The 15,805-nt window shown below is 37.6% G+C and overlaps 3 protein-coding genes across 3 annotated transcripts; 2 read left to right on the top strand and 1 right to left on the bottom strand.

Annotated features, from left to right (window-relative positions):
• Nucleotides 1-7,689: 7,689 nt before the first annotated feature.
• LOC134269370 (uncharacterized) lies at nucleotides 7,690-15,199 on the bottom strand. The gene is made up of 2 exons (XM_062751567.1): nucleotides 15,165-15,199; nucleotides 7,690-8,779 (listed from the first exon to the last, which is right to left on the bottom strand). Exon 2 carries the CDS (start codon nucleotides 8,634-8,636, stop codon nucleotides 8,088-8,090), a length of 549 nt encoding a protein of 182 aa, XP_062607551.1. The 5' UTR covers nucleotides 8,637-8,779; nucleotides 15,165-15,199; the 3' UTR covers nucleotides 7,690-8,087.
• Nucleotides 9,545-13,279, top strand: LOC134269372 (uncharacterized). Its single transcript, XM_062751569.1, has 8 exons — nucleotides 9,545-9,698; nucleotides 9,884-10,258; nucleotides 10,382-10,559; nucleotides 10,857-10,933; nucleotides 11,101-11,274; nucleotides 11,442-12,064; nucleotides 12,162-12,479; nucleotides 12,572-13,279. The coding sequence occupies exons 1-7, from the start codon at nucleotides 9,545-9,547 to the stop codon at nucleotides 12,318-12,320; spliced, it is 1,740 nt and encodes a 579-aa protein (XP_062607553.1). The 3' UTR covers nucleotides 12,321-12,479; nucleotides 12,572-13,279.
• On the top strand, nucleotides 12,353-13,362 carry LOC134269371 (uncharacterized). The gene is made up of 2 exons (XM_062751568.1): nucleotides 12,353-12,479; nucleotides 12,572-13,362. Exons 1-2 carry the CDS (start codon nucleotides 12,353-12,355, stop codon nucleotides 13,360-13,362), a joined length of 918 nt encoding a protein of 305 aa, XP_062607552.1.
• Nucleotides 15,200-15,805: the final 606 nt, after the last annotated feature.

Genomic DNA, 15,805 nt, shown 5'->3' with positions numbered 1-15,805 from the left:
TTTCCTTGGTAATTTTTACTTCAATGAAAATGGTTTCCACTTCATTCAAGGCTGAACCAAAAGCCTAGAAAACTGAAGGGAAAAAGAACTATAACCAGAAGTAAAACAAACTAAATACTAATTTGAAAGAAAAAGTGAACAAGCCGATGGCATCTGGATTCGTTGATAATCCATGGACTAACAACAATTAAGACTCGCTAAATCATATTTTGAAACAGCAATCAACTAGAAATCACAGCCTCTTTTAGATTTATCTATAATCCTGACAGGTCTCATAGACCCACAATTTAAGGATCTTAAAAAGCTTTAGTAGGGACGGGACAGGGGGAATAAACAATCGTGCTTGGCTCCTGAATCCGAATGTACAACTGGCAGCAAGTGCCCCGCGACGTCGCGTGCCAGCAGCGAGCGAGAGACCGATGTCACTTACCGAACGATTGAAATTACAGCCAGAGACGCGACCCGAGTCTGTCACAGTGGAACAGTCATATCATTATGCCGAAAGCCAATCAGAAGCCGTTATTAGAACAACATCTCTTGAAAGAGTAATAAGACCACTTCGGTACCAACTGACCATTCTCCAGATAATTTGTGTATTGTGGGTGTGTTTTCAACAATTAGTAACTTAATCCAGCATCATCGCAAACAGCATAGTAGTGACTTGATTGTTTTGAAATGTGATTAGTTCCAGAAACTCTTCACCAAAAAATCAAATCTGAAAAAAAAAAATCTTAATAGTGTGCATAAGTTAGACCACCATTTCGTCGATGAGGCCTTAAACACCCCGCGGCGGAAAATTCAAAGAAACAGCTTCATGGAATCCCGAAAACCGGTGTTCATAGTGACTTATATGATGACATTTCGTCTGATGAATACGAGGCTCAACAGAAATGAAAACGAGGAAACCTACCGTGAGGCTCAGCAGACTCAGTTGACCAATGAACATTTTCTGGATGACATTTCCTTTGGATCAGAACTGCTGGAAATTGATGAGACTCTTGTAGAAAATATTCTTCACAATTGTTCTGACTTCACAAGTGACTGTATCGTAGAGATGTTAGAAGATGAGTCGGCGGACACCCGGGAAGTTATCTCTGTGGACGATGACAGCCAGACAGAATTGAGTGCTTGTGACTATTCCAGTGATCGTGACAGTGATTATAGCTGTGAAAATCAGGACGCTGACGAAACTGATCTCACGCAGAGATCAACGATTTGTCTTGTGTTAAATAAGACAGTTAGGCGTAACCTAGACTTTCATATCCTTTATTCGGAGGATCTAAATCCCGACGTAATTGATTGGCTAGTGAAATCTTGAAGGAGGTGCCGAGACATTTCGAAGACGGTCATGTCCGTATTGTGAAAGGAGACATTTCCGTATAAATATAATATGGTTGTTTTGTAGTAGAATTAATTGAATATACAATTTATTTAATTTTATATTCAAGCTATTGTTGTGAACGTTTTAAAAGAAATTGGTTTACAGCTGTTGCTATTTTCTATTGCGGATGCATCCATTCGACGCCATAATAAAACTGGAGTTATCTCACACTTGGATTATTCAAGTAGAGAGCTTTACCGTTCATTAGCGCTACAAATATGTGTATTATTCATTTATTCCCTGGATATTTATACGCACAGCGTAGAGGACAAGCTAACCCGGTATTTGTTGACACGTTCAGCCATCCGGAAAAAAAATCGTTATTGTCTTCATTTGTCAATGAAAGTTTTTCATTCGTTACAGGACACCCGTCTTGATCCCTTCCCGCTGACTGTAAACGTTGTAGTCATCAACCTTACTTCTGCATTATGTAATGCATAGGGGCAACTAACGGATTAAATGTTCCCGAAAATTATATGAATTTCTTACATTAAGAGCATTTTGATTTCGGAACTAAGTAAAAATAAATATTGATAAACATGAAGTCATTAAGGCGAATTCAAGTATGATTGTATTTAATTCCGAATTTGAATCGAAGTATATATAGTACGAGTTGTCATCAAGAACTTCAGACTTAATAAACTAATTCGTTCCTGTTTTCTTTCGTAATAAAAATCCAATAGAAAAAAATCATTATAAAGCACACGAAATATACCATGTACAAGTTATCTTTAAAGACGGTTAAGCTAATATGCCAACTCGTTCTCATTTATTTCGTAATAAATTACAGAATTCGTAAAGATTATGCAAATTCAATACAACAAAGGATAATATTGCCTCACCACACTTATTGATTTGTTGTAACAAAGATGTGTTAAAGCAGTTTGGCAGGAAGAATGAAGTCGTTTGTAATGTTGAACAACATTACTTGGCTTTCGATATTATATTACTAGCGTATCATGTAACTTAATGGCAATATTGGGAGGGGATGTAAATGTTATGTATCCGACGAGACAGAGAACACACACATCAAATATTACTGGCCGGAAACTCGGTATACAGAGCCCGACCTAAATACATACATACATAACATATCATCTACATCTACATGGTACGTTGGTCCGTCATCTTTGACGATTACTCAACGGCGCAGCGCTTTGACAACATTGTAAGAAAGATTAAAATGTAAAAACGGTTAAAAGGTAAAAGAAGGAAGTTTTCAGCTCTTCTGTCAGCAGCCAGTCCGGTAACCGTAGCGGCCCTGAGACTTACTAGTAGAGGTCTCCCCGGCATTGCCTACTGACTTCACTAGAGCTTACTTGCTCCCTGAGCCATCTAGAAGGAAAGTGATGAAAGCCCCTGCTTGAAGTGTACCAAGTCAGGGGCCTCAGCAACAGATGCTGGTAAAGTGTTCCAGGTTATGATAGTCCTGGGGAAGAAACTGAACTTATAGATGTTGGTTCTGCACTGATGATGCTGGAATCTGTAGGAATGGGTGGATCTGGTTCGACTTGATGATGGAGTGACATACTGAGATAGCGGGATATCTACCAGGCCTTTCCATGCCTTATAAAACATGGCGAGCTGTGCCTTGGTCCTACGGCTCTCTAAGGATTCCCACTGGAGACTGTCTAGCATGTCTGTAACACTGCTGGTATTCCTGTATCTATTTGTGACGTACCTAGCAGTTCTCCTCTGGACCATTTCAAGTCGGTGGATGTGATCCTTTGTGTGGGGATTCCATACTGAGGCACAGTACTCCAATGTGGGCCGAACTAGTGCCATATATGCCTCTGTCTTGGTCTTCTCATTGGTGATATTGAGGTTCCTACGTAAGAAGCCAAGAGTAGAGTTCGCCTTCTTAACTGTCTTATCAATATGGACCCTCCATGACAAGTTGGTAGTTATCCATACCCCTAAGTACTTGGTGGTCTCTACATTCTCCAACATCTGACCTTTCAGTGAGTAGCTGTAGAGATGCGGGTTGCGGGATCTGGTGAACACCATGGTGTTACACTTGTCTGGATGGAAATCCATTCCCCACGTTTTCTCCCACTCCTCTAGATGGTGTAGGTCTTGTTGGAGTTGTTCGCAGTCCTCCTGACTGTGTATCTGGCGATAAAGGACACAGTCATCAGCAAATAATCTCACATGGCTATTGACACAAGATGGCAGGTCATTGATGAAGGTGAGGAAGAGCACAGGCCCAAGCACACTCCCTTGTGGGACTCCGCTTATGACAGGTGCGGGCTTTGATGTGGCTCCTTCCACCACCACTTGCTGGGATCTCCCAGTCAAGAAAGAGCGGATCCATACATGAGTGTTACCGCGGATTCCACTGTGGTGTAGCTTCGTGAGAAGTGTCTCATGTGGGACGCGGTCAAAGGCCTTGCTAAAGTCTAATACAACCATATCATGTTGGATACCTTTGTCCCATGCTCTTGCCAGGTCATCAAATAATGTGAGTAGTTGGGTCTCACAACTCCTTCGTGCCCGGAAGCCATGCTGCACATCTGATAATATGCTGTACCTATCCATGTGGTTCATGATGTTACTGACCAATATGTGCTCTAACAGCTTGCAGCATATGCATGTTAAGGAAACTGGCCGGTAATTTGAGGCTTTGAATCTCTCACCTTTTTTGAAAATAGCTGTTACATTGGCCTTTCTCCAGTCATTTGGTACGATGCCCTCAGACAAGCATCTCCCTTTTCACACACAAAAACAAAGTTTAGTATGTCAGCATGTTACACACAAAAACAAAAAAAAAATGACTGGCAATTTGGACTCTTAAAGCAGTCCTGTATTGAACATTTTCTTGTAACATGCTGACATACTAAACTTTGTTGTTCCGGAGGCTCACGACCATAGAGCTAACCCAGTCAGTAGGCTCTTCAACAGGGGTAATGAATCCATCTGCTTCCATTTCTCTCAGTTTTTTAATGATTCGTGGCTTAATTGAAGCTGGTTGACGGCGCACTGGATGGATCACACCTTTGGCGTTAGGATCAATTTTAATGGTATGTTCCAGTAGTACGAATAAGATCGGGGAAGTCACTGAACTCTTCTAACTGTACAGAGTTGCATGCGGCAGTGTCCAGGCGTGTAATGAGACCCAATTTTTTCAGCTGTAGAACCTGTGATAACGTTTACCTTGGGAACGTTGACTATTTCGAACTTGGTGCTAATCTGTGCGTCACCAACACGACTAGCAAGCGGTAAGTCAACACAAAATTCTGGACGAATGGTGTGGTTGGTAAATGAACGCAGTATTTTATGTGATTTATGTTCATTTCCATGTAGTTCTGCTTTTGTGTACTGTGCCTTGACGATTACATTACATTTAGCTCCCGTGTCGATACGGAACTCTATTGGCAGTTCTTCAAGCGAGCAATACGCCGTTCACGTTTTCCAGTGGGGTCTTATTTTACAGATTCAAGACAAACTCCGACCGGCGTTTTAACTTTTAATATGGAACTGACAAATTTTGATACAGGTCGGTGTGCTCGGGACGGCTGTCCGATTCCGACTGATTATACAAATCAAATTGAACAGTATATATAACAATTAGAATATGACATGTGTAAAAATGACATTTGGAGATAAATAAGTAAAAAGTTTTGACACTTGAGTAAAACCTCAAAATAATTGAGGGCCAGATTACGCCCTTTTGATGTTATTTTGCCTACAGATAATTTAGCGATATCAAACGATTACACGTGTTAAAAACCAATTAGCTTGGATTAACTGAAATTTCGGTGAAATAATTTAATAAAGATCAAGAGACGTAAATTAAACAAAGAAAATAATTTGAAAAGCTCTAAAGTTTAGAAAAAATTGTTTTAAAAACATGAAACATAAGCTTAATTTCAGAAACTAGAAAAATCTTTTAGAACAATAAAATTTCATCGTGATAACCTGTCCTTTACAAAAATTTGAATTTTTCAATTAAAATTTGTACATGACAATTCTCCCATTGCCACAAAAAGTTTGTCCTCAAACTTAAAAAAGAAAATCACACGTGTATAACAGTACAAAATTAAACATATAGCTAAGTCAAAAACATTCAAAATTTAGTGTTCAGAATTTCTTTGTATATTTCAGAATTTTTAAACTGTCTATATTCCTCTCTGGCAAGTTTACTGTTTTTAGCATCTCGGTTACACACGCAGTTCTGTTTGATGGATCTTAGAACGATATTTTCCATTTCATAATTTTCCACAAGCCAGTTGTAATGGGAAACACGTTCGAAAAGTTTCTTCAAGCCCGACACGGCGTGGTTTGAGTACGTTGTATACAGTTGTATCTGCCGGTCTTTTTCACCGATGGCCTTTGACTTCTCCTGTAATTTCCATTCCAGAAGTTCGATGTCCATTTTCATTAATGCTTTAGAATACTTGAGATCTTGTATCACGCACTGAACTTCTGTTGTGAACACTGATTTTAAATTAACGCACTCTTTAAATTTTGAATCACTTAAACTTGCAAACGGAAGTACCCGGACCAAACTTTTCCTGCTGATGTAGTCTTGCAATCGTTAGGTATCTCCTTTCCTCTTTGCAACTGATTTTACAGCGCGGGATGAAGGTTCTTTGCACACTCTGCTGAAATGTCCCTCTTTTCCACATCTATGACAGCGTTTCTCCAAGGCGTTGCAGACGGAGTAATGCCGTCTGTTACATCTGCTGCAAAGCGGCGCTGAAACCTGCCATTGTGGTCGGAACTGCATGTCAGTCCAATGTTAAAGCTGGTCCTACTCGGAAACTTCGAAATTTGGGGAATACTCGCTTAGCTTCATGAGAGGTGGTGTTTACCCGAATATCTGCACCAATTAGCACAGTAATTTTGTTAAGTGCTCGATAATCTCAAGCAAACCGAAACTTACCATTCTTTTTCTTTACTAAAACCACTGGCGAGTGCCATTCTGAATTTGAAGGTTGGATTATATCATGTTTCAACATTTCTGACACTTGTTTTTCAATTTCTTTAGATGCTTGTGGGGATGTTCTGTAGAATTGAAGCCGAACAGGTTTTGAATTTGGTTTAATTTCAATTTTGTGTTTGTGAGCACTCGTCCGTCCCAATTCACTCAGATCAAGAGCAGAGTTTTCTCTGTATTTTGATAAGAATTTCAGCAAAATTTGTTTTTGATTCGAGTCTAAATCAGAATTTTCTAAATCAAACTGAATTTCATTTTGAGATTTTACTTGGGTTTCTGATTTGTCTGGATTCAAAGCACTTGCAAGTTTAGTCTCTCTCTCTAAAGACAAAATACTTTCATGATTATGTCAATCACATTAGCTACTACAAAATTGATAGGTAATTCAACATCTTCAAAAGTGGGGTTAATCACTCTAAGAAAAGCACGACTACAGTCTACCTGTACACAACATCTAGCAGCTGAAAGATTAAGAGTTTCTAAATCTTTGTGAGGTTCTAACAAAACAAGGTCACCATTTTGATGGCGAGAAATATGCACTAAAATGTTCATTTCACACCTCTGGGGAATAGTAACAGGGTATTTTGCCCTAGCATAACCATTTTCAGTGGTTATCACACAAACATTGTTCTCACCATACTGGTCAGGGATATGCAATGTATTTGACGTTGAAAACCTTAGGACTGTGTCATGAGCGCACAAAAAGTCTACACCTAAGATAAATGCATGATGAATGTAATCTACCACATGAGTTTTGGATTTGTATTCCTGGCCATTAATAAAAATTTCTAACATTATCTGGCCTAAAACTGGGAGTAATTTTCCGCTAGCACCTTTGACAGACTGAAATGTGGGAGGGAGCAACTGCTGTTTTGCATACTTAGTTTTTGATAAGAATTCTTTGTTAATAATGGTAACAGAGGCACCCGAGTCAATTAAAGCACTTGTATTACGACCACCCACCCAAATAGGGATTGTGTTTTTGGTCATGTGAGCAACTAAATTCACCTGTGGGATAGAATCTGTGTGTTGCCTATCTTCAGAATGGCTTCCAAAGACAGGCACGCACCCCTATTGTTGTGACATGTATGCATCGTGATTGTAAGATGACTGTGGGTAAGATGACTGTGATGGGTGTGTGTATTGTGAATTGTATTGAGACTGTCTTTGTGGGCAATTTTTCTTTAAATGACCTAATTCTCTACAATAAAAACACCTAATCAATGAAACATCATTAGAGACAGAATCACAAAACTTACCCTTGTTGTTGTAAGGCTGGGGTGGTCGATTGTATCCGGGCTGTGAGCCAGGGGGTGGTGGTGGTGGTTGCTGCCATTGGGTTGGTGGTTGCTGAGGCCACGGGGGTGACTGTTGATAGGCCTGTGGAGGTGGTGGTCTGTATCCTTGATGCTGCTTTGGCTTTCCAGGACGTCGGGACTGCTGAGGGGAAAACTTCCTCTGGTTGGCTCTCATGTCATCTCTAATTTCCTGTAATGCATCTAAAAGAGCAAGGTTAGTGTTCTCCTGCAGGGCAGGAGAGTTGGTCCGGCGTCTCTCGGCAACTTCTGCTCGGGCGGCCACATTTCTCAGCTCCTACAGGGATTTTGGGTCCACCTTGATTACGTCGGCTCCAATGTCTGGTTTCAGGCCATTCATAATGACAGTGATTAGCCAATCCTGGTCCACCCGTCTATCGGTAGTCATCTGAGTTACCCTATGGATGAAATCCTCCACCGACTCGGTTTGTTTTTGTTTCACATCCATCAGCTAAAGATTGTTTCTGGAGGATGGTTGGAATCGTTGATGGATGGCCTCCTTGATGGTGGAAAGAGAATGTTTTACTGCTTCATCAAGAGAAAAGAACCACGACTCAGCGGCTCCGGCTAGATAAAATGGTAGTGTCTCAATGGTCATTTTCTCTGTCAGGCGTTGCAGGTTGATGAAGGTTATGAATTTAAGCCACCACTGGATGATGGACGTCTTGCCGTCATATTTGTCTAACTTTACTTTAGGCGTTGTAGCATGAGACTGGGTTGTGGGTGGTTGTCTTGAGCTCCCCCGTCTTAGCTGATCTTGGAGGTTCTCGATCTCCTCCTCTCTGGCTTGGATCTGTCTAGACTCTCGTCGACGTATTTCCATTTCTCTAAGTTGATATTCTTCATTCTTTTCATGAAGGGCTGCGATCTCTTTCTCTCGTTCCTCTAACATCTTTCTCATCTGCTCCAACTCTGTGTTCTGGTTCTCCACTGGTGACTCGCGTCCTCCATTGGATGGGGTGGGCATCTTGGCGCTCCTTTTCCTTAAGTTGTATCTCATAAACTCCGGGTTTTGGATCTACTCCACCAGGTATCGTGTCGTGTTTTTGTACGATTTGAATAGTTGGGGAACTTGACTCGCTGGCAGTGTAGAGGACCCTTAATGACGTAATGTCCAGTCCAAATAGGTTTGGGACGATTACTCTGAAATTAGACACAGGGAAGCGCTAAGTAAAATATACTGCTTTATTCAGGTCTCCGATAAGAATTAACAATATATATAGTCACCAGTTACAACTAAAATTATATTTATACCCCCGCTCCGAAGGAGAGGGGGGTATACTGTTTTACCCTTGTGTGTCTGTCTGTCTGTCTGTGTGTCCGTCCGAAACAAATTTTCGTCAGTTTTCTCAGCAACTACTCATTATAGATGCTTGAAATTTTAACACAGTCTTCTCTGAGGCATGCCATATGGTGGGATACATTTTTGCTCAAATCCGAAGTCAACTTCCTGTTTGTCTGTGCGTCTGTCCGTTTCATACATAACAAATTTTCGTCGCAGTTTTCTCAGCAACTCCTCAACGTAGATGCTTGAAATTTTAAGACAATCTTCTCAGAGGCATGCCATATGGTGGGATACATTTTTGTTTAAATCCGATATCAACTTCCTGTTTGTCTGTCCGTTTCATACATAACAAATTTTCGTCACAGTTTTCTCAGCAACTACTCAACGTAGATGCTTGAAATTTTAACACAATCTTCTCAGAGGCATGCCATATGGTGGGATACATTTTTGTTTATGGTCAGACGCAACGTAGTTTTTACCAAATTTTTTCTATCTCCTAAAAATAGAGAGTTCCGATATTGATTCCGTAACTTTTTCCGTATTGGGTTCGATTTTTACTTTCGATTACGCCCCTTGAGAGCTCTTTCGTACGTAGAGATAATTTTAGAATATCTTTGTTTGGAATGGAGAAAATTCGCGATAAAGGAGGGCGATTTATCTCCAAAGGAAAACAAAGTAAAATAACATCGATCGAAAGTAATAGACAGAAAAATGTGACAGTTGAGGTCCCTTCAACAAATTCCCAATCTGATCCTAACGATCCGCCGCCTGATCCAAGTAAGTTATCTTGATTTGTTTATATACATGTAAGCAAATATCGTAAAATTGAGGTGTGTGTCAACAACAAAGAAGGGCTAAATAATTCGATGATTTTAGTTTCAGTAAACGTTCTTAAGCATCTAGATGCGTTTGTATTGTTTATTCTTTTATATCCTTGGTAATTCATGGTAAATTTATGACAGATGATGATTTACAAGATCCAATCCACATTTTGGAGCACAGTTATGCTTATGATCCATCAATAAACGGACACTGTGATGAGGAAGTGGTTCCAGATGAAAACGAAGACACGTCACATCTCATAGAATGGGATACAGGCAGAAGAATCCTTGAACTAGGATTTGTTGTGAATAAACTTATAGAGGGTTGTTATAAATGTAAACATTCTTTGAATTTGAGAGACATTTGTGGCGAAAAGAGATATGGACTTGGTTCCTTACTACATATCAAGTGTACTTTATGTAGCACAGTAAACTACGTTCCCACAGGAAAACGCCATTCTCGGTCGGACAATAATGGGATACGAGCATTTGACGTAAACACAAAAGTTGCACTGGGTATGTATGTAATTATTGAATATTGATTTTATATTTTATCTTCATTTGATCAATGAAGCATCTCAACATACAGTTATATTCATCATATGAATCTTGATACATATGATTATTATTACATTGCAGGGATGCTCCATGCAGGCATTGGAGAGAAAAAATTATCTATGCTCCTTAGTGTATTGAACATCCCACCACTGTCAAAGACATCTTTGAAAAAATCTGAGAGAGAAGTTGGTAGAGCAGTTGAAGATGTGGCCAAAAATAGTTGTAAAGAATTTGCTACTGCAGAGGTGGAATCATTTGGGTAATACTAATAATATTTGTAAAGGCATTTGTATTTGTTATTGCGCACACATTACAAAAGAAAATGCTGGATATAATTTTACCAATAAACTTTTACTAGGCAGATCATAAAATATTCTTGGGTTTCGGTTTATAAATATGGTATGAGAACTATACTTTTCAGAAATGCATGCAACTGATATATATTCATTATAATGTGTAATAAGTATATGCTTGGTAAATTTACATGCAAAAATTGTTGTGCATTTATTTTTTTCATTTTTTCAATTTATAATTTGAAATATTTTTCTCATTTCAGTAATGATGACCTTTCAGTGTCTTTTGACGGAGGATGGCAGAAAAGAGGATCAGGGCGATCTTATTCAAGTTTGTCAGGTTTGGAAAATTACTGTTCTGCAGTTACATAAGAATTTTCAATATAATGTATATGTAAATCAAAATGACTTGAATAAAAGGTGTATAAAAACCCAAGTATTATATATTTACGTATTGTTCTTCAGCAAGACCATGATCAAAATTGCATAAAATTGTTTACATTTTAGGACATGCTGCCATGATTGGAAAGGAGACAGGAAAATGCATTGCATATGCAACAAGAAACAAGTTCTGCAGAGTGTGTGAGAGGGCGGAGAGGACAAAAAAAGATATCCCTGAACATGACTGCAGAAAGAATTGGTCGGGCAGTTCTAAGGCAATGGAACCAGACATGTGTATAGGTAAAATATTTGTACATTGACAGTTTTTTGTGTAGTCTGATATGTTTTTTTATTGATAAAATATCAAATTGAATGTAACAGTACAGACAAGTTTTACTCATGATTGTATGAATCAGTGAACATCATTTTGAATCTTTATTATTCATGATAGAATTTTATCATGACAGGTATGATGAAGGATCTGCAAGATAGCAACATTCACATTGGCAGCATCATTATGGATAACGATTCAACAACCGTTGCGAGAGCTAGAGCTGAAGTAAATCCTGCACTAAAGAAGCAATGTGATAGAAATCATACTCTGAAACAATTTACGAATAAGCTATACGAGTTGAAGAAAAGTAAGAACTACAAAGAACTGAATAGTAAGACAATTCAACACCTGTCAAAATGTTTCAAATACTGCATTTCTCAAAATGAAAATGATCCATCAGGTATGAAGAAGAACTTGGAGGCAATTGGAAGACACGTTTATGGTGATCACACTTTCTGTGAATCCTGGTGTAAATATTTAGCATCGCCACTAACATATAAACCTATTCAGTTGCCATACCATAGGTATCTCAATAACCTAGATCTAAAGAGTGACTTGACATCTCTTCTTAGCTTGTACATATCACAGGCAGATAAGCTAGTAGACCTGGGCAGTACGCAACCAAATGAGAGCCTGAACAACACCATCGCAAGCAAGACTCCAAAGCAGAACTTCTACTCCGGATCAGAGAGCAATGACTTCCGTGTGGCTGCTGCAATTGCCCAGAAAAATTTGGGCCATCAGTATGTTACAGAGGTATAAAACTTCATACATGTATATTATTTCCTTTATTATTTTATACATGCAGTTGTATAGTTTCAAATCCGTTATATTTCATTGAATTCCATTGTAGGTAAATGAGCGCTTGCTGTTATCACCCGGTGAAATTACCTCGTCAAATGCCAGAAAAGTAGACCTGAAAAGGAAGAAAACTAAAGAAACAGAGGACACAAGAAAAAAAGGGCACAGAAAAAGATGGACCAGCATAGATCGCAGGAGTCAGCAGAAGTGAGGGAAGGAAGAACGTATGAACCGGAGACGGACATGAACAACAACAATGATCCAAACAGCATCAAGGAAATACCCCCACCTCTCAGCAAACCTGTACCTACTCCTATTACTGAGGGCCGATACACATTTGTGCATTTTGACTTAGAAACTACTGGTTTAGGTAACAATCAGTTGTATAAATATCACTCTAATTGAAATATCTGTCATTTATTTTATTACATGTATTCTCAAAGATTGCATTGTCTTTTGCAGGTGACGATTGTGAAATAACACAGATTGGGGCCTCCGTCAATGATGATGTGTTTTGTCAGTATGTTTTGCCACTGACTCAACCAATTTCTGCATCTGCTACTGCTGTGTCTGGTATTGCTACACAGAATGGTTGTATGTACAAAAATGGACATGTAGTTCCGTGTATGAAGACACCAGATGCTGTGAAAAACTTTATGGACTGGCTCCAAAGATTTGGGAAAGTATTGCTTGTAGCTCATAATGCCAAGTTTGATTCAAGCGTTTTGGTGCGTGTGATGAGCTGTATCGGTATAAGTGCCTCAGAACATATAAGTGGCTTTGTGGACACATTACCTCTTTTTAGAGAACTTTACCCTGGCCGCAAGAGTTATAAACAAGTGGATTTGTTGAAGGACTTGTGTACGACACATTATGATGCTCATGATGCCAAATCTGATGCCTTGGCCTTACAAACTCTTTTATTGTCTTTGTCGGTGTCAAGTCATACCATGCTGAAGCATAGTTTTTCTACAGACTTTGTTGTAGATAATTTGAATTTTTCTATGATGAAAAAGAGAAACATGTTATCATTGCAAAATCTCATTGATAATAAGATCTTATCAAAATTTACTGTCAACAAAATTGCTGAAACAGGTCTTCATTTTCAGCACCTGTTATTAGCTTACCAGAGAGACCAAGAAAATGGGGTAAGATCATTGCTGTCTGAGAAAACTGGAGGAAAGCCAAGAGTTACAGGAAATTCAAAAATTATTCTGTCTGTTCAGAATCATTTCATAAACATGAAAACATAAATTTATGTACAACTTACAGTGCGTTCTGTTGTATGTATGGGTGTATTGCATTTTCTTTCTTCAAAGAGAGGTAACTCAGATATACAAATAATATGTAAATTAGATTTTTCAAAAAAATCTAAGAAAAAAGGCTGGTTCCATATGCTGAAAACTCTAGAATGTCATCATCTATTACTGAAGTACTATTATAAAAAAAATTTGGAAGAAATATCATCTAAAAGTATGTTTGAGAATTTTGGTATATTTTGCACAGGAAAATGCCAAATTTTCATCATATGTTATCTTTCCAAAACTACGGAAGCCCTGGAGGGACATTGACTTACTTGTTAAGACTTATTTGTTATAACTTTTTTGTTTTGACTTATTTGTTGTGAATGTTTCATAGCTAGTTATAACTAAGTGTAAGAAAGCTATTGAAAACCTATTGCTTGGCTTACTTTTATGATAAAAATGATATTTAGTCCTATTTTAACTGTGATTTTTGATTAACAAATTGTAGTTTAACGTCCAGTACTTGTGTGATTTCTAAAGTAAATATTCTTTTTGTTGTTATAACTTAATTCTTATTTTCTAAAAGTTATTACTTTATTCTTATATATAACTTCCAGTTTGCATGATGATTGACAAACTGACAATCACTACTATGTATTTCATTTTGTCGTTAGTAATAAATTCAAGGACTTTTTTTCTGAAACTACACGTTGTCTTCATCTTTCACGCCACTTTTTGTAAGCTAAACTTGTCATAACAAATTCAAAATAACAAGAATTCAAAGTTAATTCATAGGAACTAAGTCAAAACAAATAAGAAATAATTCAAAACACATAAGAAATAAGTCAAAACACATAAGAAATAAGTCAAAACACATAAGGAATAAGTCAATATCTCTCAAGGGCGTCCGTAATTAACAGATGAAAATTTAGTAATCACATCAGTTTTGTACGTTTAACTACAAAACTACAATTAATCGTTCTCAATAGCTTACCTTCACTTAGTTAGAAGTAACAAAAAAATCTCAAAACAAATAAGTCAAAACAAAAAAGTTATAACAAATAAGTCATAACAAGTAAGTCAATGTCCCTCCAGGGCTTCCGTACAAAACCCCTGGTAATACATTCTGATAATTTGTCTCAGAACATCTTAGTAGACCTTCATTTTAAATAAAGAATTTCCTGAAAAACTACCAACAGGTAATGTATGTTGCGTATGACCTTAAATCCGATATCAACTTCCTGTTCGTCTGTGCATCTGTCCGTTTCATATATGACAAATTCTCAGAGCAGTTTTCTCATTAGCTATTCATAGCAGATGCTTGAAATTTTATTACCGACTTTGTTGGGGCATGCCATATGGTGGGTGTAATTTTGATATGAATCTGATATCAACTTCATCTGCCTGTATTTGAACTTGTGTAAACAGTATATTAACATGATAGTGCTTATTTGCATCAGAGCGGGGGTATTACTAGTGAGCATTGGCTCACAGATTTCTTGTTCTATCTGCATAACGCATTACAAAGGTGGGTGCCCTAACTTACTTAACTCTGGTGACTAATAGAGTGATCAAACAATATAAAAATACTCACTCTATATAAAAAAAATCGAAACAAAGTCACTAAATTAAATGAGAAGTAAATGTAAACATTGGCTAAGGAAATTCGAACTGACAGCATGTAAACAAGTTTAAGTTAATATTATCAAAATAAATAACTTTAACCCAAAATAAGAAGAATTATAAAAACCATTATTTTATCTAAAACATCCCTACTACTTGATCAATCAAAGAAATACTTAAGAACTTACAATATAAAATTTACTCGCCGCATGGTTTGTTTGTTCAACATTGTGAAAAGTAAAAACCCGTTTAATAAATAGTAAAACCCAAAACCTAAACTGAACAAATTATTTCCGAACTTTGCTGGTTTGAACCAAAATAATTGAAACAAATAATAATAAACCATGTATAATGACGAATATTGACTGAGAACTAGTTTTATAAAAAAGTTTAAACAATAAAAACCGTAAAACTGAATAATCGGTTTTTGTGTTATTAATTATTTTAAATAGAATTTTACTTTGAATGAAAGCTCAAATTTCTTAAAAACAAAATCAAATACTTTAACTAACTTTACAAAACATAATAATAATTTGCAGTTACTTTTAAAAGAAAAGAAATAAATATATATATATATAAACCATTTTACCTGAAATTAGACACAGGGAAGCGCTAAGTAAAATATACTGCTTTATTCAGGTCTCCGATAAGAATGACCGAAAAAGGGTACGCTATCTAAATCGGAGACCCGGGCTTCCCTGGTCAATTTCGGCCAATCAAAATTTGGTTTCTTTGTTCTCAAATAGTTTCGTTAATTGAAATCGCTATTAAGTAGATCACGTGACCGTGGTCTCCGGACACTGACCATTATCAATTAATTTACTCTAAC

This window comes from Saccostrea cucullata, unplaced genomic scaffold (assembly GCF_032062105.1).
Source record: "Saccostrea cucullata isolate Sc308-1 unplaced genomic scaffold, CSIRO_AGI_Scuc_v1 ctg9475, whole genome shotgun sequence".
NCBI lineage: Eukaryota > Metazoa > Mollusca > Bivalvia > Ostreida > Ostreidae > Saccostrea > Saccostrea cuccullata.
The sequence above is the reverse complement of the archived record's forward strand: the minus strand, read 5'-3'. Positions and strand labels throughout refer to the sequence as shown.

Coding starts and splice junctions, on each gene's coding strand:
- LOC134269370 (XM_062751567.1), bottom strand. CDS start 8,636: ATGAGATACAACTTAAGGAAAAGGAGCGCCAAGATGCCCACCCCATCC.
- LOC134269372 (XM_062751569.1), top strand. CDS start 9,545: ATGGAGAAAATTCGCGATAAAGGAGGGCGATTTATCTCCAAAGGAAAA. Junction 10,560..10,856: donor GCAGAGGTGGAATCATTTGG/GTAATACTAATA, acceptor TTCTCATTTCAG/TAATGATGACCTTTCAGTGT. Junction 12,065..12,161: donor GCCATCAGTATGTTACAGAG/GTATAAAACTTC, acceptor ATTCCATTGTAG/GTAAATGAGCGCTTGCTGTT.
- LOC134269371 (XM_062751568.1), top strand. CDS start 12,353: ATGAACAACAACAATGATCCAAACAGCATCAAGGAAATACCCCCACCT. Junction 12,480..12,571: donor CTTAGAAACTACTGGTTTAG/GTAACAATCAGT, acceptor TGTCTTTTGCAG/GTGACGATTGTGAAATAACA.